The sequence below is a fragment of the Clavelina lepadiformis genome, chromosome 6, assembly GCF_947623445.1.
Source record: "Clavelina lepadiformis chromosome 6, kaClaLepa1.1, whole genome shotgun sequence".
Lineage (NCBI taxonomy): Eukaryota > Metazoa > Chordata > Ascidiacea > Aplousobranchia > Clavelinidae > Clavelina > Clavelina lepadiformis.
Genome location: NC_135245.1, coordinates 5727990 through 5754347, shown reverse-complemented (window position 1 = coordinate 5754347; position 26358 = coordinate 5727990). Strand labels below are relative to the sequence as shown.

The following is a 26358-nucleotide window of genomic DNA, read 5'->3' as shown; positions in this document are numbered from 1 at the left end:
TTAGCCGAACTTATGAATGTGAGTATGTAACCTGGAAGAACACAACAGTTGCTTCATGCTAGGGCAATTCCCAGGCTGAAAAACAACTGGTCAGCCTGGCCTCTGATTGGTCTAACAATTTTTTTAAAAGCATGACGTAGAACGTTCAACAGTTTCATGCTATATTGAACCCCGGATGGGTCCAAAACAGCTTTCTGGTTTTCTATCCAACACATCATTCAAAAAGCACATGGTAAAACATTAACACTGCAAGGTTTACCAATGGCAAAGACAATACTTGTACCGTTTGTTGGTTTTAGCATAATTCTTGCCACGTATTGCATTAAATGTATTACGTACATAGCAGTTTTGCAAAATTTATTTTATATCAAATATGAATAGTCCAGTTAATAGATACATCTGGACTTTTGTACAACAGACAATATTGCATTGACCGCATTGCTTTGACAGAAAAACCACGCTAAAACGACAACAAATTAAAAAGATTGTATTAACAAAGATACATTTAAGCAATTTTCTAACAGGTCAACCATAAATAAAAATAAACCTAATTACAGTGGCCCTTTGAGAACAGGGCATTTACCGGATATATAGCACAGAACCATATCAACTTACAATTACATTCAATGCAGCTATTCAACTTTACAAGCAAAGAAAGCAGAACTTTGTGGTAATGAAGGACTAATATACTTTCCTGGGTATAGTACACAAGAAACTGAATGCATATTATCATTACGCGTTACAGAACTAACATATCATTTATTCTTTGAATAAATAAATTCAATATCTGTACCACAGTATTGATGGTTTATCGAAAAGTTAAATGCCCAATTTATCAAGAAATCCAGCCATTTTCTTGTAAACAATTACTTATACGACGTCTGTAAGGTTTTTCAACAACAAGTGAGTATCGCAGTTTGTTCTGGCCCGTGTGTTGTTTCATGATAGCATCCTAAGACAGTATAGTGATTGTTAATATCTTGTATGACTAAAACAGCATTCCTTGGATGACATTATCCTTATCAATAATCATTATCATATCTGTATGAGTAAGTGTTCTACTTAATGGGCCAATATATTCGCACAACACAACACTTAATACCGATATTAGGGTAAATCATAAATATATACGGACTGCCCTTTGATGAAGTTTTGAATAAAACCAACATTCTTGAAAAAAGAACCAAAAAGCAATGCCAAATGTGGAACAAACCTTAATGATTAGAAGTTTTGAAGTCATGTATTTGGATGGTGGAAGCTTCATCGAATGACAGAGTTGTTTTTCTTTTCCAGCAAGTAAACTGTACTCGGCTTGTTGTCTCATGTCGCTCGATGAAGAATCAGCGTCTTGTGAAATGTGTACAATGTTATACTTTTATTCTATGCATGTACTCCGACTACATGTACAGTATTACAATTCCACACTGGATACTCCTATATAGAAAGCTATTTAAGCCTTAAACAGCTCTTAAATATATTGAGGTTACACTTTGTCTTTAGACAACAGCATCAACGAGTAATTAGCCTACCCAAAAATCTATCACCGTTAGAAATCCATACTGCTCTTGGACCAGTTAAACTTTAATTTTTGCAACTTGTATGAAACTGTTGGTAATTAATGTCACGATATAAAAAAGACGTCGGCCCAATCAGAGGCCAGTTTAGCTGGTGTTCTTTTTCAGGTCGGATGCAAAAAATTCAGCTTGCATGCACAAGTCAGGTGAAAATGTGCTTGATAATTGGTGAAATGTGTTTTTGACCTATATTGTTAGCCTTGACTTTAGCAAGCCATTACAGGAGTTTGAGATATGTGATTTTGTATGAATTTCATGAATTTATAGCTATGACATGCTAAATCCGTATGCAACATTTCAGAGTGCCCAATGCGACATTTATCTACTAATTGTTTGTTAGTAGCTTTACTATAAAATAGAATAAACAAGGAAATTGGCAACCTTTTGAGGGTTTGACAAGTAATCTTCAGCTGGGTTATTTGAATTACTATAAGCAAAGACCTTATTTTATCTAAAAAGCATTAAATTCTCACTAGACTGTGCTATGAATAGATATTGAATCTAATTGGGCAAAATTCAATTTCTGCTTCACAATGCACTCCAAAGCGTTCATAGTTTTCCTGTTTTCTACCAATTTTAGCAATGATAATGTTATGTGATTGCAATAAAATTCTTCTGTGCAATTATGCAGTGTATTCTGAATGGTACAAGTTAATCTCAATCTTTAATAAATGTATATACCATCTATGATTAATACACTTTTTTCTCTTCCAAACACAATGCACCTTGGATAAAATCCAAAAAAAATTTAGTACCTTTTAGAAACTTATTTTCCACATTTCCTCTCTCTTTTTTCTTCTTTTCTCTTTTATAACATCCAGCATCGAATGCGTTGCATGCTGACATTTAATACTTTGATATTGGTTTGGAACTTTTATGTGCAGTACCAGTTATATTAGAGTTTCAACAGTATAACTTTACAGCAATATCAATGTATAGGATGTCTATAAAGAATAGTTTTACTCACCTTCAAACTTTGTCATACCGTTCTTTCTATAATTTTTTAACTTTGAAATTCTTCTTTTCAAGCGTCGTTCCTTCACCATGTCTTCTATCATTTTTTCAAACTGGTCTAGTTTCATGAATTGTGAACAACATTTGAAACTTGATCTTAACTCCCTGGAAAGCACCAGTATGTATATCCACTACCGTATTACCTGAACGTCAATAAGCTGAGACCAAAGAGGACTAAAAAACTAAATTTGGAAGTACAGTAGCAATATACCAATTAATTCATAATATTTACTTAGAGTATTTAAATATATCCATATTTCTTAAAACATTTTTAACATTTATTTTCAGTACACTATGCACTAACGTTAAAAACAAACTTATGAAATTGTAAAATGTATATGCAACTTTATAAACATAAAGCATATATATTAAAACTGCTCACCTTTCATACTTGTTGTGGTCACTAACATCATGTTTTTTAAAGAAATGTTCCACTACTTTGTACTCTCGTGCGATATCTTTACGACGTTGCCGTTCTTTTAACTTCGTGTGGTACATGTCAACTTTGGTAAGCTTTAAAGCTGCAAGTTTATCATAAGTATATACTTCATAAAAAGTACCAAAAGAATCGTTGCCGAAATGTACTTTAAGGAAAACTGGACCCAAATAAACATAATCGTATAAACAGAATGTTTAATTTATTTATGATCACAACAAATTTTAAAGTTAAAGCACCTAGGATAAATTACAAGCAAAGACCTTGTAACAAAGCAGCTCCAAACAAAATTATAAAAACATGTAAACCTTTTTCTAAATCATTGTCTTCATGGTTCATAAAAAGTGAGCTGATTACACATTCTGCGTCGTTATCGTACTCATATTCAAAGTCATCACGATTCGGCATATATGCTAGCTCCAATTGCTCCTGTTTGCTAACATTAACTGTGGGAAGCTGTACCGAGGATATGGACTCTATATATAATAACGTCTATATACTCTACAAAGTAATTTAAAACTTCTAAATCTTTTAGTATTTAAGATGGTAACTATATATTTATGAAACGGTGTGGGCTTAATACGATACTAATAACTACCAGCAAACAAAAAAAACAACATTTTGACAGTGTCTTCAAATTTCTGCTTGCCTGGTATTAAAGGCACATAAATTGAACCAGATTAACATCAACATATAAACAATATCATGACTAACCGTGTATTGGTGGAGTGTGATCTGTCATACGATTTGGAATGTCTCCAGGTACGGTAAACCTTCCAAAATATCCATCAACATAAACCTGCATGTAATGGTCTTCTACTTCTTTTGCAGTCTTTGTGGTGATATTTTCAGATACTTCATCCCAGTTTCCGAGACCATATTGTTCCACACTATCTATCAAGATCTGTTCCTCTGAAGCTGTCCAAGTTGAATCAAAAAGAGGAAATGTCCCATTATCCTAAACATCACCAACTTGAAGGGTCATTCCATACAAAATTAACCAACCTTAAACACCTTTGTACCTCTAAGTTTTTGCGCTTGTATATACGATACAGTTACAGGATGGAAGAATCATTACAAAACAACAATAAATTTCAGCATTCTAGCTCAACTGGGTTTTAAATACAACAAAAAATGCTATAAAATGTTTGCTGATATCATATTTACAAAACTATTAAATAAAAATTATCCCAATTTTGTCACTGCACAATGATTGCAAGGTTTTCAACATTTTCGGCTTGGAGGAACCCCATATTTAGTAAACTTTAAGAGAAAACTTTGGGATTCATGAATGGGATCAGAAAGTTAAAATTTTCAAAACATTTTTTTTGCAAACTTAGTTTCGCTTGATGCAAAATGGGATTAGTCTAACTTTAACTTTTTAAACATGTTACATGACCTAAAAATGAACATGTCTAGTGCTCAGTTTCTCGTAAGGTATTTTGGGCGGTTTATTAGCTAGCATTCAGGTCGGACAGAAAAGTCTCCTTTTTGGAATGATATTTTGTCTTAAGGAGAGGGCTTAAACCTGTATTTTGTTCAAATACCAGTAAGTTTTTACCAACGAAGCTATAGCACTTGACATTGAAAAGTAAATTAATACAAAATCCCATATAGCAAACTAAGAAATTCTTTTCCTGTGCTTCCCATAATGTGCCTGCATTACACATATAACATCACATATTGTGATATCAATACATTAATGCTTACCGTTATCATATAACCATGCGTTTTCAAATGTTGCTTCAACTCAACTCCAGAGGCAAAACACTAAAACAGAAAAAAAAATGTTCTTCATTTATATTTCAAAAAGTGTACGTTTGGGGACGAATATACCTGTATACAAAGTTTGTATGAAACGCCGGAGATGTCCACAATGGCAAAGGTGCAAATATCATTACGCCGCTGGGATAAATATCAGTTTCAGCCTTTCTGGCGAGGCAATCGTGTCACAAGAAACAAGCATACAAAAATTGCAAGCACAAGCCAACGACTTTCCATACATGGCAATCGGCTCCATTCATTAAACTAAGAAATATACTAGTTCTAGTTGCAGCGAAAATTAATTAGATTTTTATTATTGGCATGGCATAAAAGTAAAACATATGTATACCCTAATTTTTTTTTGGCATAAATCTCATCGTGCTAAACTTCAAGTTTTCCATACATGTGAATGGAAAACAAAAGAGAAACCATATATCATCTGTACAATGTTTTGCTGACAGAAAATTTAGATCATAATGCTGTGTAACTTCTCAGTTACTTTTTAGACAAGTAGGAAAAAGCTTAACTTAAGGTAATAGGCAATTTTGATTATTGTTCATTTGAAATGTGGCATTACATTACAACATACTTACATCTCAGTCTCATAAAATACAAAAAAAAACAAGTGGCGTATAACAACTGCATTGAAAACTAGCTGGCTGCCATCAACCATCAAACTAGCTGTTTTAGTTTATAATATAATATAATAACACACAAGTAATGAACCTAATCGATAAATTTGGCCCAACTTATAGCTTAAATAAAAGACTACTACCACCCAGATTGAAAAATTTGCTATTGGGTAAAAAATGTCGCAAGCAACAAGATGAAACAACAGTCAGTATATGTGCAACTAATTTTTATCCTCTGCACACTAAGACCGAGCAAACTTTCCCATCTGAAGTGAAACTAGTAATGCAGTACTGATAGTAATCTACTTCACTGCTAGTCGATATTCATATTCCTACCTGCATGCACAATTCAATGTCTTCACATTCCGCACATTTTGCATAAAGCAGTGTTACTTCTGTATTGCAACTGTCACAAAACACCCTGCTTGGTTTTTCGCACATAATGAAGATGACTTGACTTAATGAAGAAGACTGTTATTGCAAATCATGGTTTCAGTCATTACAATGCGGTACCTAAAACAAGTCAGCAAGTTACTGGCATAGTTTGAGGTAACTGAAGTCAGTAGGCTATTTCATGGTAAATTTCTTCACAAAGACTATACTGTAGTAGTCCAAGATGCATAACGAAACATCATGATAAAATATCCGATTTAGATTTCGGACAAAATGCGGCATAATGGTTACAAATATAGTATTCTGCTTAATATGAACACGGATAAAATGACCATGAAATGGCCATTTTCTTGTGGTCTTGAATTTTGCCAAAATTCTTCGTTTACTATGACCAATCTTTGGATATTATGACCACTTTTTCAAGGATATCTAAACATCTGGTTAAAACTGTCTTAAGAACTCTCTCACTTTTTTCATCATTTTCAGATCTTTCTATCAATTTTTCGTGTTAGTTATGCAACTTGACAGTGACAAGTGTGCCACGTATATTCCAAATTCACCTACTGACGTTCATTTTAATGTTACCACTTAACGTTAATGAAATAAACAATGAGTTTGACATATTTTGTCATTTTATGCCAACTGTATTGTATTTTTGTATTGTTTATTTTTCGCCATTAACTGTGGGGAGCAAAAGTTACGATGCTAACCGTTGTAGATATAGCACAATAAAAACACATCCTCACCAACAGTTATCGAGCAAGAAAAAGTGGCAAAGCCCAAGGGCTTAAACCATGCAAGAGAGCAATAATACAATTGTGCTATAAGATGGTAGGTTAGCATGGCCACCAAGACCACAATATAGATGTCTAACTAACCAAAAGTGTGGTTAGACGTTAGACAGTACTGTGACAGGTTCGGTTGCTGTGACCATTCGGATATTATGAGTTATGACCAAAATGGTCGGGTTCCAAACTTCCAAGGTGGTCATAATAAGCAGACTCTCCTGTATCATTTCATGCATACATGATTAATGTAGTGTCTATATTTCATCATACTTATTTCCCACAAACTGAAATTTCGACTTTATAATTCTATTTGAAGTAACAAAAGGCTTACCATTGGTGTATACTTGATATTTACCTACTTATTTACATGCACAGAATACCCTTTGGTGTCAGGAATTAGTTTTTCAATTAAAACTACTACAAGTTTTTTTGTTCGTTTATTAATTAATTTAAAAAACAATCAACCAAACGACGTTGAATTAATAACAGTAAATGTTTTTAGTTCTTATTAATAATTACTGTAAACCTTAAAGCAACTGACACTTATCCAACGCTGAGCAGGTAATTTTCAACGTAAATGGTTGCATTTATGACGCGTTTTTGTTTAGTTTTACAATCTTCCGTTGTCAACTTCGCGTTTAGATCGCCATATTAAGTTGGTAGAGAGATTTTAAGTTTTCTCTTACTTGACAAGTAACTTTATGTTTATAAAACATTTACTTCGTTTTCCTAACAGATATTAAATCTTTAATCTTTGAGGTTTTAGAAATTTTGTGATTCACTTTTAGTTTATTTTTTTTATTTAACTGATCTTCGTAATCACCTCACTCAAGACGATGAAGATGAATTGCACATAATAGAGTTGGCAACTCTGCTAAGACCACTCCTGATAAATTTATCCATTAATGAAGCGACTATTTCACCCTAAGTAGGTCATGCATACCATTGTTAAAGATATGGGCGAATGGGCGATTAGGTTACGTGAACGGGTTTGCAAAAAGTTGGTTTAGCGACTTTAATTTTTATTGGAGTGACATTTAGAGTAGAAGGTAAATTTAGGTTAAGCTTAGACTACTTCGTTATAACTTAGGTTAACAAGAAACTGAAAATTAGCTTCGAACGCACGATTTTTTCTGGTGAAATGTTGGTAGGCCTAGCCAATTTTTATCAACAGTCGATATTCGATGTTTCAAGGTGAAGGCTAGTTGTAAGCTGAAATGTGAAAAGTTCACGTCTTCCTTTTTAGTACAACTGACATCTCTTCGCAAAAGACATTGTTACAACTTGCAACAGGCTAGGCTACTTCAGTTTTTGCTTATGGTTCCAACCCCCAAGAATTGGAAGAATACCTATAGGCTAGCATCAATTCTTATTTTAATTCGGTTTTAAGTATTTAGCGTTTGCAATAAAAAACTTAACTGTTTGACCATCAGCCGTTATTAGGGTATATATATATGCTCTTTCAGTTTTTACTGTGTTGTGTGAATAAGCGAATGTCTGCTCAGACGGTAGAGTAATGCCCGGGACTTTTATAACGTACCCCGGCAGTAAGTCTACTTCTGCACTACTAGCTTGTGTCAGAATCAAGTAAAGAATTTGTTAGTCTTCAGCTCCTATTACAGGTTTCTTTAAGTTTTAAGTTGTAGCTGATAAATATACAAGAAAATGTAATAAACAAAAAGAATTGAATTTGGTAAAATTCTTATTGCCTCAAAAAATTGCAAGTGTGCATGAATCATCCATTCACGTAACGTTAGATGTGTGTGTTTTGCCTTGTAAACAAAAGATAAAAAGAAAATGGTAAATTACGATAATCAAATCTTGGAGTTTTTTGACTCCATACATAACCCCAGATAAATGCTTATAAAAACTACAAATACGTGGGAATTGCTCTGTTGGCTAAGAATGGGTTCATGTTATAATGTGAGACTTTGGTTGTAGTCAAAAACAAGATGAAAACTTGTTGTTTTCAGTTTGGTTTCCTTCATTTACTACATTCAACGATAAAAGTTGTAGATGATCTTTTTATCCAGTGCAATGGTTTTTAGTTTATTTAAAACTTAAAATGCTCATCATTATTTATGCGTGTGTATTAAATCACTTCCAAAACTGAAATTTTACAACAAGCTGATATAAACCCAAGGCCAAACCCAAATAGATTCACACTCAGGCAAAGATTTGCACTAACACTGGCAAACCCAAATACGACATCATATACAGACTACAAATTTATTGATTTTAATGAAAAAATGTTTAAAGGTAGATAGTTTGATTGTTTAGCTTTTAATGGTAGAAACAGATTTTTTCTAAAAAACTTGTTTTGCGATTTGCCTTGTACTGTAATTTAAATGGTGTTTTATATTTAATGAAGTTTCCTGTTTACTGCTAATAAGTAAAGATTGGTTTTTTTTCACCTAAGGTATGACTTTTTTGTTCGCATGGATGGATTAATTCTTGCATCATATTCTTGTTAGGCCATCCTGTGTAATATCAGTCATTTTTATATAAGTATGGTGCTGTTTTTGTGAGTTGTGATAATGTTAATACCAGCTGATACGTGTATAATAATGGTATCTCTGTATATGCAAGTTGCAGTAATTAATTGCTGTATTTTGGGTTTTGAATATATACCTTAAGTTGATATATTAATAGGTTGGTCATAATGTTTCATAAAGAGACCGATAGAAAACTATGTTTTGCATAATTAGACTTAGAGCTGCTGGGGTACACTTTTCTGTACAGCCTGTGTTTAAAATTTCTTGTCTTTTTTCAATGAGACTTCATCAAACTACTTTAAATATTTTTAATCTCAGGGGGTGTAGCATCTTTAAGTGAAAATTTTTAACAAAAGTCGAAGTAAGTTAAGACAAAATGCTTCGTTGGATACGTGGCGAAGAGAAGGAAAGAGAACCAGAGATATTTGAAAGTGTGTCATTGGGTTTGAAGAAGCTTTACAGAAATAGACTTAAACCACTGGAAGAAGCATATAAGTTTCATGACTTTCATTCACCACCTTTAGACAATGCTGACTTTGATGCAAAACCTATGATCTTACTAATAGGCCAGTACTCCACTGGAAAAACAACCTTCATTAGATATTTATTGGAAAAAGATTTTCCAGGCATGAGAATTGGTCCCGAGCCAACAACAGACTGCTTTATTGCTATTATGGCAGGTGATAAAGACAAATCCAGTGGAGTTGTCAATGAGGGAATTGTTCCTGGAAATGCTGCTGTAGTTGATGATACCAAACCCTTTAGAGCCCTTTCTTCATTTGGAAATGCATTTTTATCCAGGTTTCAATGTTCTCACATGGAGAATGAAGTTTTAAACAGCATCAGCATAATTGACACTCCTGGTATTTTGTCTGGTGAAAAGCAGAGAGTAAATCGAGGTTATGACTTTGCAAAAGTAAGTTTATTGTAAAGTTTTTCACTAACATGCATTTAATAGGCCATAAATCTTTAAGGTTTTATGTACAGTTTAACTACATTCAGAATTAAAATGCAACTACTATAATGCAAACTTGTATATATATGTAGGCCTATTTGTTTTGTTTGCCCTTTGCTTGTATACTGTTTTGTGCGTGTACCCATTGTGGCTCGTTTTTTCAAACTTATTATCCTTACAGCTAACCCAGATTTTTTTGTGAATAGGTTTTAACCTGGTTAGCTGAAAGAGTTGATCGCATAATTCTCTTGTTTGATGCCCACAAGCTTGACATTTCAGATGAGTTTCATGAAGCCCTCAATGCAGTTAAAACATATGATTCCAAGATCCGTGTGGTTCTAAACAAGTCAGATCAAGTGAACACACAACAACTTATGAGGGTTTATGGTGCTCTCATGTGGTCTCTAGGAAAGGTAATGTAAGCTATGCAAGAAGATACTTACATTAAATTTACTCCCAGTAAGAACAGCATCCACTATCTGAGATGTTACTGTCATTATTCAGTTTTTCTCATATCCTGTTCTGTTGAGACGAGAAACTGCTATTTTTAGCATGACATACTCTTTGTTTACTCTAGTCAGTTAAACAATTAAAAGACATTTAAGCATCATCATGATCATGTGATCTTATGACACTGTGATGTCATCATTTTGTACAGTAATATCTCGGTTATGTTTGCACTCGTTTAAGTACGCAAAAGTTTATCACAAAATCTAGATTCAAATCACATTCATGTAAATTAAGTTTTAAAGTACAGTTATTACGTGTAAAAAATTTTAATTTAGGTAATAACCACACCGGAAGTGGTGAGAGTTTATATTGGATCATTCTGGGACCAACCACTACGATATGATGAAAACAGACTCCTATTTGAAGCTGAACGCAATGATCTCTTTGAAGACATTCAAAGTTTACCCAGAAATGCTGCTTTAAGGAAACTGAATGATTTAATTAAAAGAGCTAGATTAGCAAAGGTATAAATATACATAAATACATCTTCAAGTTTCTAATACATATTTTATACAAATACATATGTTGGGTATCATTTTATTTACATTTTCAAAGTTAGATACATATTTAATATTCATATTTACCTAATGACACTAACTGCTGTTCTGTGTTTAAGTTGCATACTATTAAGTTGAAAGTGCACTAAAATATTCTAGATATGCTTGGTATGCACCAGATGACTTTTACAAGTGGGTGCTATATTGCTCTGCATTTATGCTACAGTGCTTGTGCCTCCAGCTATTAAGTTTTTATAAAGAGTAAATCTGTGGCAAGAAGCATCGATTTAGTCCCGCCTAATGGGCGGTGCCCATTTTAGACATCTGCTTAAAATCTTGACAAAATGTGTGAAAGGTTTTCCAAATAACTTTGTATTTCTTATTTGTAGGTCCATGCTTACATCATCAGTTATTTGCATGATAGCATGCCCTCCGTGTTTGGGAAAGAGAAGGCCAAGAATAAGCTGATCAATGATCTGGAAAAAATCTATGGCGAGCTAGCCAATAAGTACAACATCTCCCTTGGTAAGACATTGCTTTGTTGAAGCAGATATTCTTATGTGTTCTGTACTTGGTGTATTGGAGTATGCTGCTTTCGAATGTGAACAACGAAGGTCACGATCACACCTTATAGTAGTTATACATGTATGTGTGTGTTTTTATATTTTGTCTTGACTTCCACTGCGTACGCTTTAAAAGTGTATTGTGATGATGATAGTTAACTCTTGACCTTGACTGATGGCCGCAGATATCAAGGGACTCGTTAAATTTATTAATACCATTAAATAAATAAATTGTTTAGATGAGAATCATTAGCGCCGTTACAATTCTGTGTCCTGTAGCATAAAATTAATTGGAATGCCTTTTTCCAAATAGTTTGTTGCCATACTACTGTAATATGCACTGCAAATTGTTTTAGAATTTAGTTGCTCATATAGAGTATATCAGTATTGCAGTGTATTATAAGAGATGAAGAAATCAGATATACCGGTACTGACATTCATGTCAATACCTAGCTGGATGTCACTGATCTGTCAACAGTTTCCCAGTAACAGTCTTAATAAAATGCATTGCTGATACTGCTTAGTGGCCTTGTTTACTAAACGTATTTTGTAACTAATGTGACAAATTGATGACCTTTACCGTTCACTTTTGCGTTCATTGTGATATACTGGTTTGATTGTGTATAATATTGTCTTTTATGCCATTTTTTTCTATAACATTTTTGAAATCAATTATTTCTGTGTAACATTAATATCTTTTTAGTTACAGCCCAGTCTTAAAAACAATTTGTAAAAAACACAAAAAATACAGTGTCATAAAATTTGTAACAAGTATAACACAAAGACATGATTAACTTGCTTATTTATAAATCAATCTGTCCTGAAAAGTCACCTGTCAGCCTATGTATTACCAAATTGTAATTTTTTCTAGAAATGAATTTGCTGTTTTTTTATAACCAGTCCTTTTACCTAGCTTGAATTGATGTTGCTTGTAAGGTTAATCTGACTATGTTTTGCAGGTGACTTTCCAAATGTACAAAAAATGAAGGAAAGACTTAAAATCACAGATTTTAGCAAACTACGAGGCTTGAGTGAGTCCATGATTAGAAAGGTATTGGCTCTGTTCCTCATTTATTCACTAATGTTTTGGTTGCTGTCTGTTGTGTTTACATACACAATTTAGATTTTGTTTCAGTAACTTAACAAGTACCAGTGGCATGTGTTTAGTTGCTTAAATTTCACGTAGAAATGCTCTGTGTTAACATTAACCACCCAGGCTGACTGCTTAGCTTACTGCATCTAACATTTTCTTTTTTTTTGAAATATTTTCTCTTTCACTTGAATACAGAGTAAACTAACGTAAAGGAAACCATTATAAACTTGCCCACACAATATCACCACACTATTGTATAGTCACTTAGCACACACAGCATAACACAACACTTAAACCTTAACGTGCATTTTCATTCTGTAGCATTAGACATGTATATTGTTTGCTTCAGGCTTATCAAAAAGTGTTAGTTTAACACACACATTCGCCTTTGAACTGTCAGGTATATCAGTTTCTAATTATCTTCAGAATATATATACGTATATGTATATATATAATATGTATACATTCCAAAAATATCACTGCTTTCTTTATTCTCGGCTGTTTTGTGCCACTCACACAGCAATTCTGTTTATTTCTGATTCAACACACGAAAATGCTTGCAATAATGTTTATATCTACTTACAATGTGTGGCAAACATGTCTATTCAGGTTGATGATATGCTTTCAAGAGACATTGCTGAATTAATGAAGCTGATTCAGAGAGAGGAAACAAAATCTGCTGAAAGATTCAGGGCAGAAGGCCCTGCAGTAAAAGGTATATAAATTTGTCCAAGCATGCCACATATACATGTATACTAAACATACACAATTACTATATATAATATTATATATACAGTACGGCATATAAACTGTAATACTATTCATTAAATATTTTGTTTTATCCTTATTTCTTTATATATATCTTTTTTCTATGAAAATGCTATTGTGATGCTGCTGTTTTGAATTAAGTTTATATGTTACTAGTGACAATAGAAGCTGTCTAATGCTTGATTTATTTGAAATATCATTAATTTACACATACATACGTTATATGTGTATAATATGAAAGTATGAGTGGATGGTATGCACTTGCCAGTTAAGTATTTTTTTGCTTAAAACTATTAATTTTGTTTTTTGCTGAAGTACAAACGAGTATGCAATGAAAACTGCAGTTAATTGGGGGATAATTAACTAGTTCAGCATAACCAATCTAACCAGTTAACAGTATTTTCCTTTATATCATACTAACTCAGCGCATGTTGATGGTTTTTTGAATGTATGATATATGGTTTGTGGGTTTATGAACTTGTGCAAATTTTGATGTGTCAAGTTTTCAGCAAAGTTTAATTACTGTTGTTTGTTAATTCACCAACTTATAAAGCAGATTTTTTGAAAATTATTTTGCGAGTGATTTAAATTTAATTTTTGGTCTTACTATGGTCCTACATATCCTTTTAAAAAGAAAACAAAAGGCTTGGAATATGGTAAAATCTATCCCTTTCCCAGCCATTGTAATGTTTATTTGTTGTCTATTGTACCTGCAAACTCTTCTGTTATTTGCCTTGCAGTGTATGGTATTTTAAGATAACAATGGTTACTGCAGTTTGTGTCCAAGGGCTGAACTATTTTGATTAATGTGATTTGAGTTTGATAAGTTGTATGTTCACTGTTTACCTCTATGTATGAAATGTATTAAGCGGCTATAGGAAATCAGGCATTCTGCATCTTTAAACACCTTGTTTGTAGCTCTAGCTCAATCGGTTACTGAGATATCGCCAATTTAGAAAAATGTACCCCCATCGAAACTTGAACAAAGGGGTGCAATGACATCATAATTCAAAAAAAGTCCGGATTCTTTCATTGTGCCCAAAATACTGCTTAGACAGACCCTAAACTTTAATTCTTTAACTAAACTTAAATTCAAAAATGGTGGAAAACTGAAACATTCTATTATTTATACACGGTATTTTTTGTCACGAGCATGTAACCTAGGGATTCCTAATTGTTTTACTTAGTTATTGCAAAATTAACTAAAACAATACATTTTTACATCTTTTTAATTGCTTTCTTAGCCATTTAGGCAAGCATCAATTTGCTTCTTCTACTACATAATGCATATTGTTTGGTTTAGGGGGTGTCTTTTCTTCGGTGGCATATTCTACTAGTTCTGGTATGAGTAGCAAATTAGTAGACCAGTTTTGCTTGCTTGCCTTGGTTGCAATTTTACAGTAACAGCTTTTTGCGAATGCATGATAAATTTTTATTCAATTCTAATTTTGACTAGTTTTCATGAATTCTTGTGGTGTAATTACTTACAATGCCTTGAATTTTTTGTCAGTGTGATTTGAAGTTGCGATTTTTAACATCAGAACAATTTTGGTTGAGTTTGCTCCACGGCAGTGCTCTGCAACCTTCTTTCAATCGTGATACATTTATGAAATTCCAAAATTTGGCATCATGCTTTAACTAAACATGTAAACAAAAGTATAGAAAATACAAAACACTATAAATTATTTCAATGAGATAATTGTTCCTTGCTGAACGTTTGACTCAAGTGTTCAAAAGAGCTGAAATTAAAAGTTATAATTGAAATTATGGATTGTATTTTTTTGCGAGCCTCATTTGGGCGCACCATCTACTGACTGCTAGCGAAAGAAAAAGCTTTACCTACATGAGAAATGCAGGTTACGTAAGAAAAATGATTCAAATAAAGATAGGAGTTTCCATTGCAAGGCGTTTTGTATTTCGATTTTTCAATTGTCTTGTTGTGAAACAAAGGTGTTGAAAAGTTTTTTTATTAAAAAAAGTACTTCTAGTTACACTGCGACACACCTTGCATCATTTCGTGACTCATCGGCTGCTGAGCACTGCTTTACAGCTTGTATAAATTATATATGTCAGATATCACCGATATTGAATAACATCTGACTATCAAACACTGTCCTACTTTGCAGGTGGAGCATTTTCTGCTGCCAAAGATAATCCTTTCAGCAATGCTTTCGGAGTTGGAGTTAATGCTGGGAGTGATTTTGATGGAGAATGGATTGTATCCGATAAGAAACCAGAATATGATGAGATGTTTATGAAACTGAACCCGACCAACGGCAAAGTAAAAGGAAGTGAAGCAAAGAAGGTAAATTATAATAGCTTAACCAATTATAATATAGCTACTCACTATGATGTCATACCTGGAGTTCGAGGACATGACAAGGTGCATGCAGTTACGTGAAGGTTCTTTCATTTCTTAAAAATTTTGCTAAAGACCCATATAGTATTAGTCAGTGAATTAGGAAAACAGTGGTAACATGACAAATCATGTTCATTTTTAGTTTTACAAATATCACATAGAATATGACCAACCCTAGGTCTAGATTTTGTTATGCATCAGTGTTGTTTTAAAGCATAAAATTTCAAGGTAACAGACTTCACAATCATGTAGCTATCAGTCATGCCGTCATTTAATTGATATGTTTTGAAGTGATCTCCTTTTCTATACAGGAAATGGTAAAGTCAAAGCTTCCAAACACAGCCCTGGCGAAGGTCTGGCGTTTGGCAGATCATGATAAGGATGGAATGCTGACTGAAGAAGAGTTTGCACTCGCTATGCATTTGATAAATGTTCGCTTGGAAGGACATTCCCTACCCGATGATCTTCCAGTTCACCTTGTTCCACCTTCTCAAAGACGTAAGTCACTGCAGGTTCAATTTTCTATGGAAAAATCAATTCTGTTTAAGCATTAGGCTGACATCGTAAAAATATGGAATTGTAGAATATTAGCATTTAACTAAATACTTCTTTGATCTCACAGCCACAGTCATGGTTTTGATCATCTTATTTTCCATTGTTTTATTATTTTGGGAATCTGTGCTTGCATCATCATTCAATTGCATGTTTGTTTCCTACTTTCAGTTCCAGTTTCCTCGTTTTTCAAAACACAGCTTGTTTATAGTTTATAAAGCTCACTGCATAAATGAAATTGAAACCATCACAGCTAATTATATGACTGACATAGTATCACTGGTAGCTTTACAATCTAAATCTTGTCAAACAATGGAATTCATACAATTGGACAAGATATGAATGCTTCAAGCTGTCTCAATTCCCGCCTTTTAATGTAACAGTGCAACTGCTTGCATGGATAACACAGCACCTGCTTCTTTCAGCGCATGTGTAACTAAATTTTTTTTCTGTTAACAGATAAGCATGATTTTAATGAAGAGTCATATTGAATGCATTTAAAATACAGCACAAAGGTTGGTTATTTCTTTGTAACATGCAACATTCAACTGTTTACTTTTCCTTTGACATTACTGTTTTGTCACCAAGACAAACAAATTTTCAATACATTTTGGGACATCTGTTTATGGTCTATTTTTGAATTTTGCAGGCATGGCTGAAGTCAATTGAGATGAATGTGATGTGGTCGAGTTTGAAAAGAAAAAAATCAATTGCAGCAATTGCTATTCCTTTGTACAATTTTGGCATGTTGCTTGTAAATTGTTTGTAGACATAACTCTTCGTAATTGCCGTAATGGTGGCTGAAAGTTGTACAGTAGTCCCACTATACATTACACTTATAAAGTCTTTCTTTTGTTGTAATAATTTTTAGTGTTTTAACTTCTCAATGATCTTCTGTTTACAAACAAAAGTGTCACTTTTCTAAAATCTTTTTTGTCATGGCCAGTGTTTAGGGGAAGTATTATTGCAAAGTTGGCCTGAACTGCTTATGCTAGGTAGTATATATGCAAGAATGCATGAGCAGATGTAGAGATACAAACGTCCTGTTCAGACATTCAGCTTTTTTACATCATCCACAGATAACTTGCGTCTAACACTACAGGATTTATGAAAAGTGGTTCTTGATTGAATTAATGTTTATGTAATTACAAAAAGGGATAGATAATTATTACCAAAATTTTATTATACTTTGTGTAATATTTAAAAAACACATTCTACTAATGGTTATGAGTTTTGCTGTAACATAAGCTCAATGTATTTGTTTCTCAATTGAACAAGTCTTCACGCATTGTATGTGTAATTGCTTATTATATGCAGTAGGTTACTTGGCAAAAAAATTTTCTGGGAAGAGTTTGTACATTGTTGTATGGCCCAAGTCATGTGGGAAAATTTTCAACCTGAACTCAGCCAATTGTGTATTTAGTTCATGTAATGATGTGCAATATCAAGGCACTGAGTTTTTCCATAACATGACTGTTTATTATTTATATTCTTAGAAAAAATTAGCCAGCTTGATATACGCTAATTGTTGGCAAGCCTCGACACCACGTCAGCAATGTAAATCATACCTTAACCTGTAACAAACTCTCTACATATGCCATTGGTCTGTACTGGTCACACCCAACTGAAATGTGATGACATTTTGGTGTGATATATTCTTTTGGTGATTTAAGTTTTATCCTACATAACTTTTGTTGAGTGCTTGATTTTTCATCATTTTACTATTAATATGTGCGTGTTGATGCGTACTTACATATTTTATCCGTGCATTCACTTGATGGAAGGTACTGTATTATAACTTACTTTCATTACATAGTGTCGGTTGCCTTAAAATGCTAGTGTTAGTACATAGACAAATATTAAACAGTAATGCTATTAACTGCTTGACATTTTTCTTAGTAGGCTTTCAAATAAATGTGCAGTAACTTACCACGAGTGTCGCTTATAACACTAACATATTTCAATTTAGTTTAATCAGTAATTGTACAATTTCAAGGGAATGCCCGGTGTCAGTAGCGGTTCCCTTGGAATTGCACCCATGAGAAATTTACATACCAAGTCACTATAGATAACTGGACATCAAATTTTGATAATAATGAGCATTGTAAAATAACCAGTTAAGTGTAATTAAACAACAAATTATGCCCGTGGTTAACATAGCAACCAATGTTGCCCAATTTGTTAAACAATACAAATAGTGACCAATAGTTTAAAGCAATAGGCTTTCACATATACTGTACATTAGTGCAGTACTACCATAGGTTATGGTAGCTATTGCTAATATACGTTGTAAAAATCAGATTTCAGTTCAAATACGCAGCATTAAAAACCATACTCTGCTGTTTTTTAGCGTAATGTAAAGGCTTTTGTTGAACTTGTAAGATTTTACACAACATTGTACAGTCTTCAGCCGTGAAGGGTATCCAAATCACAATTGCGTAAAACAAGTTCCACTTGTGGTTTCCAGGTGTACTGAGCAGTTACATGTTGCAATACGATATATACAAATAAAAAATAAACAACACTGTGACACAATCCTTGAAACGTTGGTTGTTTCAGCATAGTCATAAAACGTTCAAAACCAGAAGCACAATAAGTACTCAGCCAAAACGAGGTGATGCGACCCGAATCCTATTGCTTGAAAAGTTTAACTACACTTGGTGTTTAAAGTTAAAACGCTAAACAATGTTGATTTCAACAATAAATAATCAAGTGAAGCAGTTTCAAACATGTTTATCAACTTTACGTACGTAACAAAAATTTAATTGCAAGAGTGCATGTGTTGGTAATAACAAATGGCTTTAGTGCTGAGTCCATTCTATTTTCGATAAATCGATTCCTTCTTGTTCCATTTCCCACAGTGGGCTAAGATCTCTGAGCTTATTGACTTGATCTATAACATGCTCAGCTGTGTAGTCAATTTCTTCAACAGTTGTAAAACGACCAATTCCAAACCTATTAACAACTCTATGCTGTTATTTCTATTTGCGACAATGCTGGAATAACTTTTCATGTGGATTATGCAATGTGTTAATGAAAAGTTGGCATACAACTCCATAGGTTGAGAACATAAATGCAGACTACCTTATGGAAGAATGGGCAAGCACATCATCTGACCCTGTCGCTCGTAAAACATAAGAAGGTTCAAGTGACGCAGAAGTACAAGCACTTCCAGATGACAAAGCAAGTTCTCTTAATGCCATCAGCAAACTTTCACCCTCAACATGTGAGAAAGAAAGATTAATGCAACCTGAAACAAATGACATCACTTTGCAATAAACACATTCAGATGCATGGTGTTATGTTACCTAAAAAATTACATACTTAGTGGCATTTAGTGGCAATGACAAAAAGCTGCAACAACTACACAGGTGGGTCTGTTGTACCTTCAAACAACCGGTCTAAAGATAGTTCCGATAATAATTTATACAAGTAGTAATCATAAGATAACAAGAACAACTTATATGCTCACCGGGATAAGTGTGAACCGCATCACCATTTCTTGTAACTCCACCAAGGGAGGCGGTTATTTTGTCAATTAAACGTTTTGAAAGCATTTCAACATGTTTAGAATCGAATTCCATATCTTCACCACAAAGTTCACACGCCGCCCCTAAACCAACGATCAGGGGTGTTGGTAATGTTCCGCTTCTAAGACCCCTCTGTTACAAAAATATATTTTATTGCACAAAATACCAGTAGAACTAAGATTAACCGTGGAGATCACTCCAAGCACAAAAATACTTTGTCATGATGCACAGCAAAGTTCACAAAAAGCTTTGTGTCGAGTAGTTACACAGTTAGTACTGCGGTACTATAGTACAGAAATACTGTACCACGGTACTATTTCACTACCAGGAGCAAATATCTGTACCAAATTATTTTTTCAAGAAATTTTAGTCGGTCCTGGTACAAGGTATTTTAAGGGATTTCTTCAAGGTTCTGAGAAGTAAGTTTTTCAAAAGTTTTAGTGCTGCTTTTTTTCTAATCTATGATAAATGTCTAATAAAGTCGCAAGGAGTGAGGTCACATATATTGTGACCTTAAGTAACTTGTAGCTGGGTCATATTAGGGACAACAATTGCAGTTGCAGCAAGATCAGTAGCAAATATCGTTACTGTCGGTACATTTTTTACCAACTACTGGTATCGTTACCGACAATATTTTCAAAGTATCGACTGCCCACCTCTGGTAATGAGACTATTTAACAGCCATTTATAATAAACATTTTACATGTTAACGAGTGAAAGCTTTTTATTTAGTCAGCAAATACTTACTTCCTGTCCACCACCGTTTATGATCGGCTCAACTCTTACTCTGGGTTTTCTTCTAACGAAAAGACAGCCAATTCCTTTGGGCCCGTAGATCTTATGTCCGCTTATAGACATTAAATCAATTTTCATCTCATTTACATCGACCGGTATTTTGCCAACCGCCTGATAAAGAAGCACAGTTGGTATAAAGCACGCATTAGCAATATTTTCTCATTATTGCTACTCTATAATTATTACACTGCTATCAAAAACAATACAGCTGCAGTAAACGTTACTTGTGAACGGTGTTTAAACGTACAAAAATATTAATCGTACCTGGGCTGCATCTGTGTGAAAAAACACTTTTCGTTCTCTACACATGCTTCCAATTTCCGATACTCGTTGCTTGACACCGATTTCATTATTGACAAACATTATTGAAACAAGGGAAGTATCTGGCCTAAATGCCTTATCCAGCTCATCCAAGCAAACCATTCCATTTTTCTATAGTAGAAACCATAAGAGTATAATTTACTGCAGGAGTTGAGCAAGAAAATTCCTAGTCTACAAAGCAAGACCTAGAATTTAAAATTGGGATGTGACAAAGATCAAATCCTTGAATAAGGAAATAGAACTTTCTTGCCAAGTTGACTGGAATAGAATATGTATATAACTGTATTTTCTTGAATAGAAACCGTGGCTACTATTTTTTATTTTTGAAAGTTTTGTGCGGCTTCTATTTTTATTACATAAAGTACCGGTAGTGTTGATTAGGTGACAAAAAGGTTTTATTCTATTACTATCCGACCACTACTATAATGTGACAACTGCTGTTTTTCGCATGTGCAAGCTCTCAATGACAGCCTTTATATTACACCGAAGCGATTTCATCATTGTATTCTGCGGCTTCTATTCGAGGGCGGCTTCTATTCAAGAAAATACGGTAACTGCATGTCTAAGTATACTGGTGCATTAAATCAAATGTTACGCAATTCCATGTTTATGGGTGTGTAAAACTTTGTGTTTTTATTGGTAGCATCAACCAAGATAATGTATTTTGCTATAGCCCAAACTGGACAAATGCAAACGAAACAGCAAAAACGAAAAGCAAGCTGTTGTTTGCATTTGTCTTTACTGGTCTTCTGTAGCATGTATGTGATAAAAAAATGTGAGCAGTGAGTCAGCAATGCCTATTTTCCAATTTTAAACAACATAATTCTGTTAGTTTATACAGGAGAGTTATGGCTGCTTTTAAGGTTGCATTCAAACATGATATCTCGGTTTTCAGTAATTGTAAAATAATTTTTAGAAGCAAGCAATTACACAATCTGAAAACTTTTCATGGGTGCTGAAGAAATAAGCAATCCTAAGTAATATTGAAGTATGATCATTCAAATGACATCATTTATCACCGAAATGACTCTGCATGGTGGGTACAGATTAAAAAACTTCAGAGATTCTAATTTCAAAAGTTACTAACCAACACATATACTTGGTATCAGTGCTTGCATATAAATCGACTTGGGTGTATTATATCAACACTATTTTTAGGCCCAAACATAATTCTTTTAAGGCCTCATGTACAATAGACATGTGATCCTACTGTTATGTAACATCAAAATGCTGGTTTTAACCAAACTGTCTACGCTAAGAGCCCTTAAACATATATCAACACCAAACATTATCATGAAATAAACGCCATGTAAGCCATTAACAAATAGATGATCCTTAAATCTAGCAATTGATCATTAACATAAAATGTAACCACGCAGAAAAAACGTGACCAAAACATAACTCTTGTATATGTATAGTGAATTACCCAGTTTTCTTTAATTGCTTTGTCCCACAATCTCAATTAAAACAAGAATATAAACTTATTTAGCATCCTAAAAAATTCTATTTTAAACGTTATTATTTTACCATATGTAGCTCACTCTTTCATATGAAAGACGATAATTTCAGAAATATCTGTATGAACGACTGCCTATCAAAGCTCACCTGAACAGGCAAGTATGTAATGTCAAAACCATCATTTTCCAAAGCTCTGCACGAGTCCAACACACACTTGTGCTCTATTTGGGACGTAATCACATGCCGTTTCTTTCCGCTAACAAATACAAATTATTTTAGATAATGCATATCATGTTTGATACACTGCATTATACTCATGCACTGAGTTAATTGTTAATTTACACAAAATTATATCAACAGCAATTGACCATAAAACTATTGCAAAACTATGACCAAACATGTGTCAACAAGACAAACAAAGTCAATGAAAATAGCGTTAAAAATGAAGGACACTAACCCGTAAAATCTTGCTACTCCTTTCACAGCTAAATTATTTGATTCCGTAGCACCACTGGTGAAAATTATCTCTCTTGGATCAGCCTACATCAATGCATATTGAATGATGTCAATAATGAATGTAAATTTTGTACTAAAGGTTTGAACTAAAGGTAAATTTTATACTAAAGGTTAGTTTGAAACATAAGAGTAAAAGTACAAGTATGGCAACTGAGTAAAGCTAAATTTTCAAACTCCGTACTTTACACACTACAGACAGTATTTATAGTACGTTTACAATACATTTTGAACTTTAAAACAAAAACACCAACTAACTACACCAGTAACGTTCAATTGTAAGAAACATGCATCTATATTTTCCAGAACATTGCCGGACATGTAAAAAGATTTAAAACCAACTTTTAAAAGGAGTATGTAACATTTTAAAGATCATACATGAACAAGATCTGCAATTTGTTTTCTTGCTTTTTCCACAGCATCCTCTGCTTGCCACCCGTATGCGTGTGTACGACTGTGTGGGTTACCATAGTAACTTCCTAGATAAGGCAGCATTTTGTCCAACACTCTGGGATCCATTGGAGTCGTGGCCTGAATAAATCAAAATTAAATGTGTTGACAGTTTGCCGTATAAATTTTTTTAAATAATATTGACCAATCTGGGCACTACCGGTATATATGAGAACAAAAATGTACCTAGGAAGACCTAAAAGTGCGCAGGTTTAACATCATACAATGATATATAAAGTTATATAGTGTAAACATAACTTGTTATATAGTTATAAACATATTGTAATATATATATATATATATATAAACACTATATTGAACAGTTACAGTTTACAACTCTTTAAAGTTTTTATTTGTTTAAAAACGTTTTGCATAGTCAATACATAAACTATTAATTCAGTACTTGTGCATCCATATAAACCGGCCTTATGTTTTCGTCCCAGCTGCTATGTCCTTTATCGATTGTTGCACGAGCAACACTCTTCTGAGCCATTTCACGTACAACAGGAAGTGTGAATGAAGAGACACACTGGGTAACCAGCTTAGTGCATTTGTGAAATGACTGCATCTTTTTATTGAAATGTGAGTTACACTTACAGAAAGCTGCAACAAGAAATCATATACTATCACCGTATTACGCTAGTAGGCTACATTACCTTCAGCAAATTATGTAGCCTATATTTATAAAATTATCTGAAATATTACACTGACTATTGGTTGCTATCAAGATTGTTTAAGTAAGATTTCAATGCATAACAAAATATCACACTTCATATTTTGAAGTTCCGAAATCTTATGCAATTGAGAACAGATTATTATTTATGCTAGTCGCATATAATTTGGTCACGCTAATGGCAACAATATGTGAGATGTGGTCATGCGTACTGATTTCCACTGCAACATTCTCCATATTACTTGGATTATATTACGTAACTTTTCAACTAAATTCAGTCCAAAAACAAGATGCTCTGTTTATTGACAGGGCTGTCACACTGCTGTGTCACTGTACACTACTGCAATCAATCAATAGGCTGAGATCTTGGTCCTGATTGAAAAGTATAACAGGTTTCAACAAAAAATTACTGACACAATGGCATGACAACCAATCCCAATAGATCATTTCCGAGTTACCGTCGCCATTTTTTTTGAGTGGCAAGATTTTTTCGATCAAATATACTTAACAATGGAAATTGTTGACCCACTTTGATTCTTTTATAAATTGCCAAAATTCTGGGCATTGAGTTGTAAAGATTTTGCTCCAAAGGTGAGTTGCATATGAATTTCTTTACACAATAAGAAAAATAAATTGAAAATATGTTGCCTAGTTCTTATTTTACAGTATGACAAAGAAAATTCGTTGCTGTATTACTTGTGTGAAGTATTACACAACAAACTCATCTGTCATAAAGACCGCGTATGCTGGCGGTTATTGTTGGAATATGAGCGAGGACGATTGATGGTTGATAACTTGTTTTACTTCTGCTTCGATGATATGAGTTCTCATTTCTCAAATTGCGTGACTATGCTGTTAGTTGCTTAATTCTGTCTATGCATATTACTAAATGATAAAGTTCCCATTTTTATTTATTGTCAGACACAAAGGCTTTCACCTTCGGGCAAAGCTTACTGAATGTTGCATCGCGCTCAGTAACAAGTGAGTAAAAATTGTAAACATCACATCGGTATTTATATGTGACACACCAGTTCGAGCGAGGAAATTATCTGACGTCATTAAGGAGAACTCAAATCTGGTCAACAACTGAATTACAAGATCCCAAATTAAATTTCAAACATCTCAAAACAGCTCGTGACGTAATCGTCACAAGAGTACAGTCCTACATACTGGGCTTGTCCGATATGACGTCTAGATAACTGGTCAGCGAAGAATGCGTAAGAGTTTGCGTGTAATCTTACACAGGCTAATTTTGTTTGGCATGTCAAGCAAAGTTTAAAATAACCAATTAGAAATAAATACACACTGAATTATTACATTCAAACGTGTCACAGATACCACACAAACTCTTAGGCACTTTACATCGCATGTTACGCTGACCATGTAACGTGACTTTGTGTCGATGTACTTCAGTGCATAGGATTCAAATTTCAAACCACTGTAAAATAAGAACTAGGCAACATATTTCCAAATCTTTTTTTTATCGTGTGAAGAAATTTTTATGCAACTTATTTGATGGAAATCTTTGCAATTCAATGACCAGAATGCTTGCATTTTTTAAAAAAAATCGAAGGGGGTCAATATTTTTCATTGTTAAGTATAGGTGATCGAAAAAATCTTGCCAACCATCCGGTCTGTATTTTGTGGCAGCTGCACAGCCGAAATAAGTTTCAAGCAAACTTTTTGCACATTTGACTTTGTCCGCATATGTAAAACGCAAAATAAAATGACTTTGCAATAGTGCTACCAAGTAAAGTGAGATGCCACAATGCTTTGCCTAAAATACAAAGTAAGGACATAACCATAGCAGAAAAAATTTCAATTTGAAACTTTGTGAATGATTGAAGTGTGAGGAGAGAGCACTGTTGGATTCAAACATTCAGCCATACTGATAGGCCAAAATTGCAGCGGACGATTTTTTAGTAGCACCCTGCAAGGCTGAAATTGGTGGCGTCATGTAGTTGCTGATTAGTAGTTTGAAGAGGCAGGTACGTTATCAATCAATAAAAATCAATGTACATTTTACTTGGAGAGACTCCTAATCAGCCGCTCATTTTGTTGAAAAACTAACCTGCCACTGATCCTGTCACGAGCAGCAGCCTGTCTGTTACTGACTCAGCAAGTAGTAACAGGCCAGCAGGGAGCTACTGGAAAACGGCAGGTTGCTATATAACAATAGCTCTCATACTTTTAGTTGCAACCCTGCCTCCAAATTTTGGTGAGAA

General features: G+C 33.8%; 3 protein-coding genes across 6 annotated transcripts; 1 reads left to right on the top strand and 2 right to left on the bottom strand.

Annotated features, from left to right (window-relative positions):
- Nucleotides 1–342: 342 nt before the first annotated feature.
- Nucleotides 343–7032, bottom strand: LOC143461923 (transcriptional adapter 2-beta-like). 2 transcript variants are annotated; one of them, XM_076959867.1, is made up of 10 exons: nt 6933–7032; nt 5757–5933; nt 4735–4794; nt 3739–3982; nt 3333–3500; nt 2971–3109; nt 2542–2693; nt 2330–2413; nt 1214–1347; nt 343–952 (listed from the first exon to the last, which is right to left on the bottom strand). In XM_076959867.1, exons 2-10 carry the CDS (start codon nt 5859–5861, stop codon nt 836–838), a joined length of 1203 nt encoding a protein of 400 aa, XP_076815982.1. In that variant the 5' UTR covers nt 5862–5933; nt 6933–7032; the 3' UTR covers nt 343–835. The 2 variants fall into 2 exon arrangements, with proteins under 2 accessions (XP_076815982.1, XP_076815983.1); XM_076959868.1 differs by lacking the exons at nt 5757–5933; nt 6933–7032 and adding an exon at nt 4861–5129.
- Nucleotides 7033–9394: 2362 nt separating this feature from the next.
- LOC143461667 (EH domain-containing protein 3-like) lies at nt 9395–18204 on the top strand. 3 transcript variants are annotated; one of them, XM_076959479.1, is made up of 11 exons: nt 9395–10012; nt 10258–10464; nt 10837–11025; nt 11448–11583; nt 12581–12672; nt 13324–13429; nt 14786–14824; nt 15609–15787; nt 16153–16339; nt 16853–16908; nt 17043–18204. In XM_076959479.1, exons 1-10 carry the CDS (start codon nt 9473–9475, stop codon nt 16882–16884), a joined length of 1707 nt encoding a protein of 568 aa, XP_076815594.1. In that variant the 5' UTR covers nt 9395–9472; the 3' UTR covers nt 16885–16908; nt 17043–18204. The 3 variants fall into 3 exon arrangements, with proteins under 3 accessions (XP_076815594.1, XP_076815597.1, XP_076815595.1); XM_076959482.1 differs by lacking the exon at nt 14786–14824; XM_076959480.1 differs by lacking the exon at nt 16853–16908.
- A 143-nt stretch (nt 18205–18347) lies between these two features.
- On the bottom strand, nt 18348–24090 carry LOC143461668 (cysteine desulfurase-like). Its single transcript, XM_076959483.1, has 9 exons — nt 23864–24090; nt 23389–23541; nt 22955–23037; nt 22645–22753; nt 20983–21150; nt 20671–20829; nt 19866–20055; nt 19478–19643; nt 18348–19348 (listed from the first exon to the last, which is right to left on the bottom strand). The coding sequence occupies exons 1-9, from the start codon at nt 24026–24028 to the stop codon at nt 19195–19197; spliced, it is 1347 nt and encodes a 448-aa protein (XP_076815598.1). The 5' UTR covers nt 24029–24090; the 3' UTR covers nt 18348–19194.
- Between the last annotated feature and the right edge of the window lie 2268 nt (nt 24091–26358).

What these genes read in the sequence shown, in the direction of transcription:
- LOC143461923 (XM_076959867.1), bottom strand. Translation starts at nt 5,861, where the DNA reads ATGTGCGAAAAACCAAGCAGGGTGTTTTGTGACAGTTGCAATACAGAA. An exon ending in ACATTGAATTGTGCATGCAG is followed by an intron (nt 4,795 to 5,756) that starts GTAGGAATATGA and finishes TTTCTGTTTTAG; the next exon opens with TGTTTTGCCTCTGGAGTTGA. An exon ending in GGAAAATAAGTTTCTAAAAG is followed by an intron (nt 1,348 to 2,329) that starts GTACTAAATTTT and finishes ACATTTCACAAG; the next exon opens with ACGCTGATTCTTCATCGAGC.
- LOC143461667 (XM_076959479.1), top strand. Translation starts at nt 9,473, where the DNA reads ATGCTTCGTTGGATACGTGGCGAAGAGAAGGAAAGAGAACCAGAGATA. An exon ending in TCATGTGGTCTCTAGGAAAG is followed by an intron (nt 10,465 to 10,836) that starts GTAATGTAAGCT and finishes ATTTTAATTTAG; the next exon opens with GTAATAACCACACCGGAAGT. An exon ending in GTGAGTCCATGATTAGAAAG is followed by an intron (nt 12,673 to 13,323) that starts GTATTGGCTCTG and finishes ATGTCTATTCAG; the next exon opens with GTTGATGATATGCTTTCAAG.
- LOC143461668 (XM_076959483.1), bottom strand. Translation starts at nt 24,028, where the DNA reads ATGCAGTCATTTCACAAATGCACTAAGCTGGTTACCCAGTGTGTCTCT. An exon ending in GGAGTAGCAAGATTTTACGG is followed by an intron (nt 22,754 to 22,954) that starts GTTAGTGTCCTT and finishes TGTATTTGTTAG; the next exon opens with CGGAAAGAAACGGCATGTGA. An exon ending in TAAACGGTGGTGGACAGGAA is followed by an intron (nt 20,056 to 20,670) that starts GTAAGTATTTGC and finishes TTTTTGTAACAG; the next exon opens with AGGGGTCTTAGAAGCGGAAC.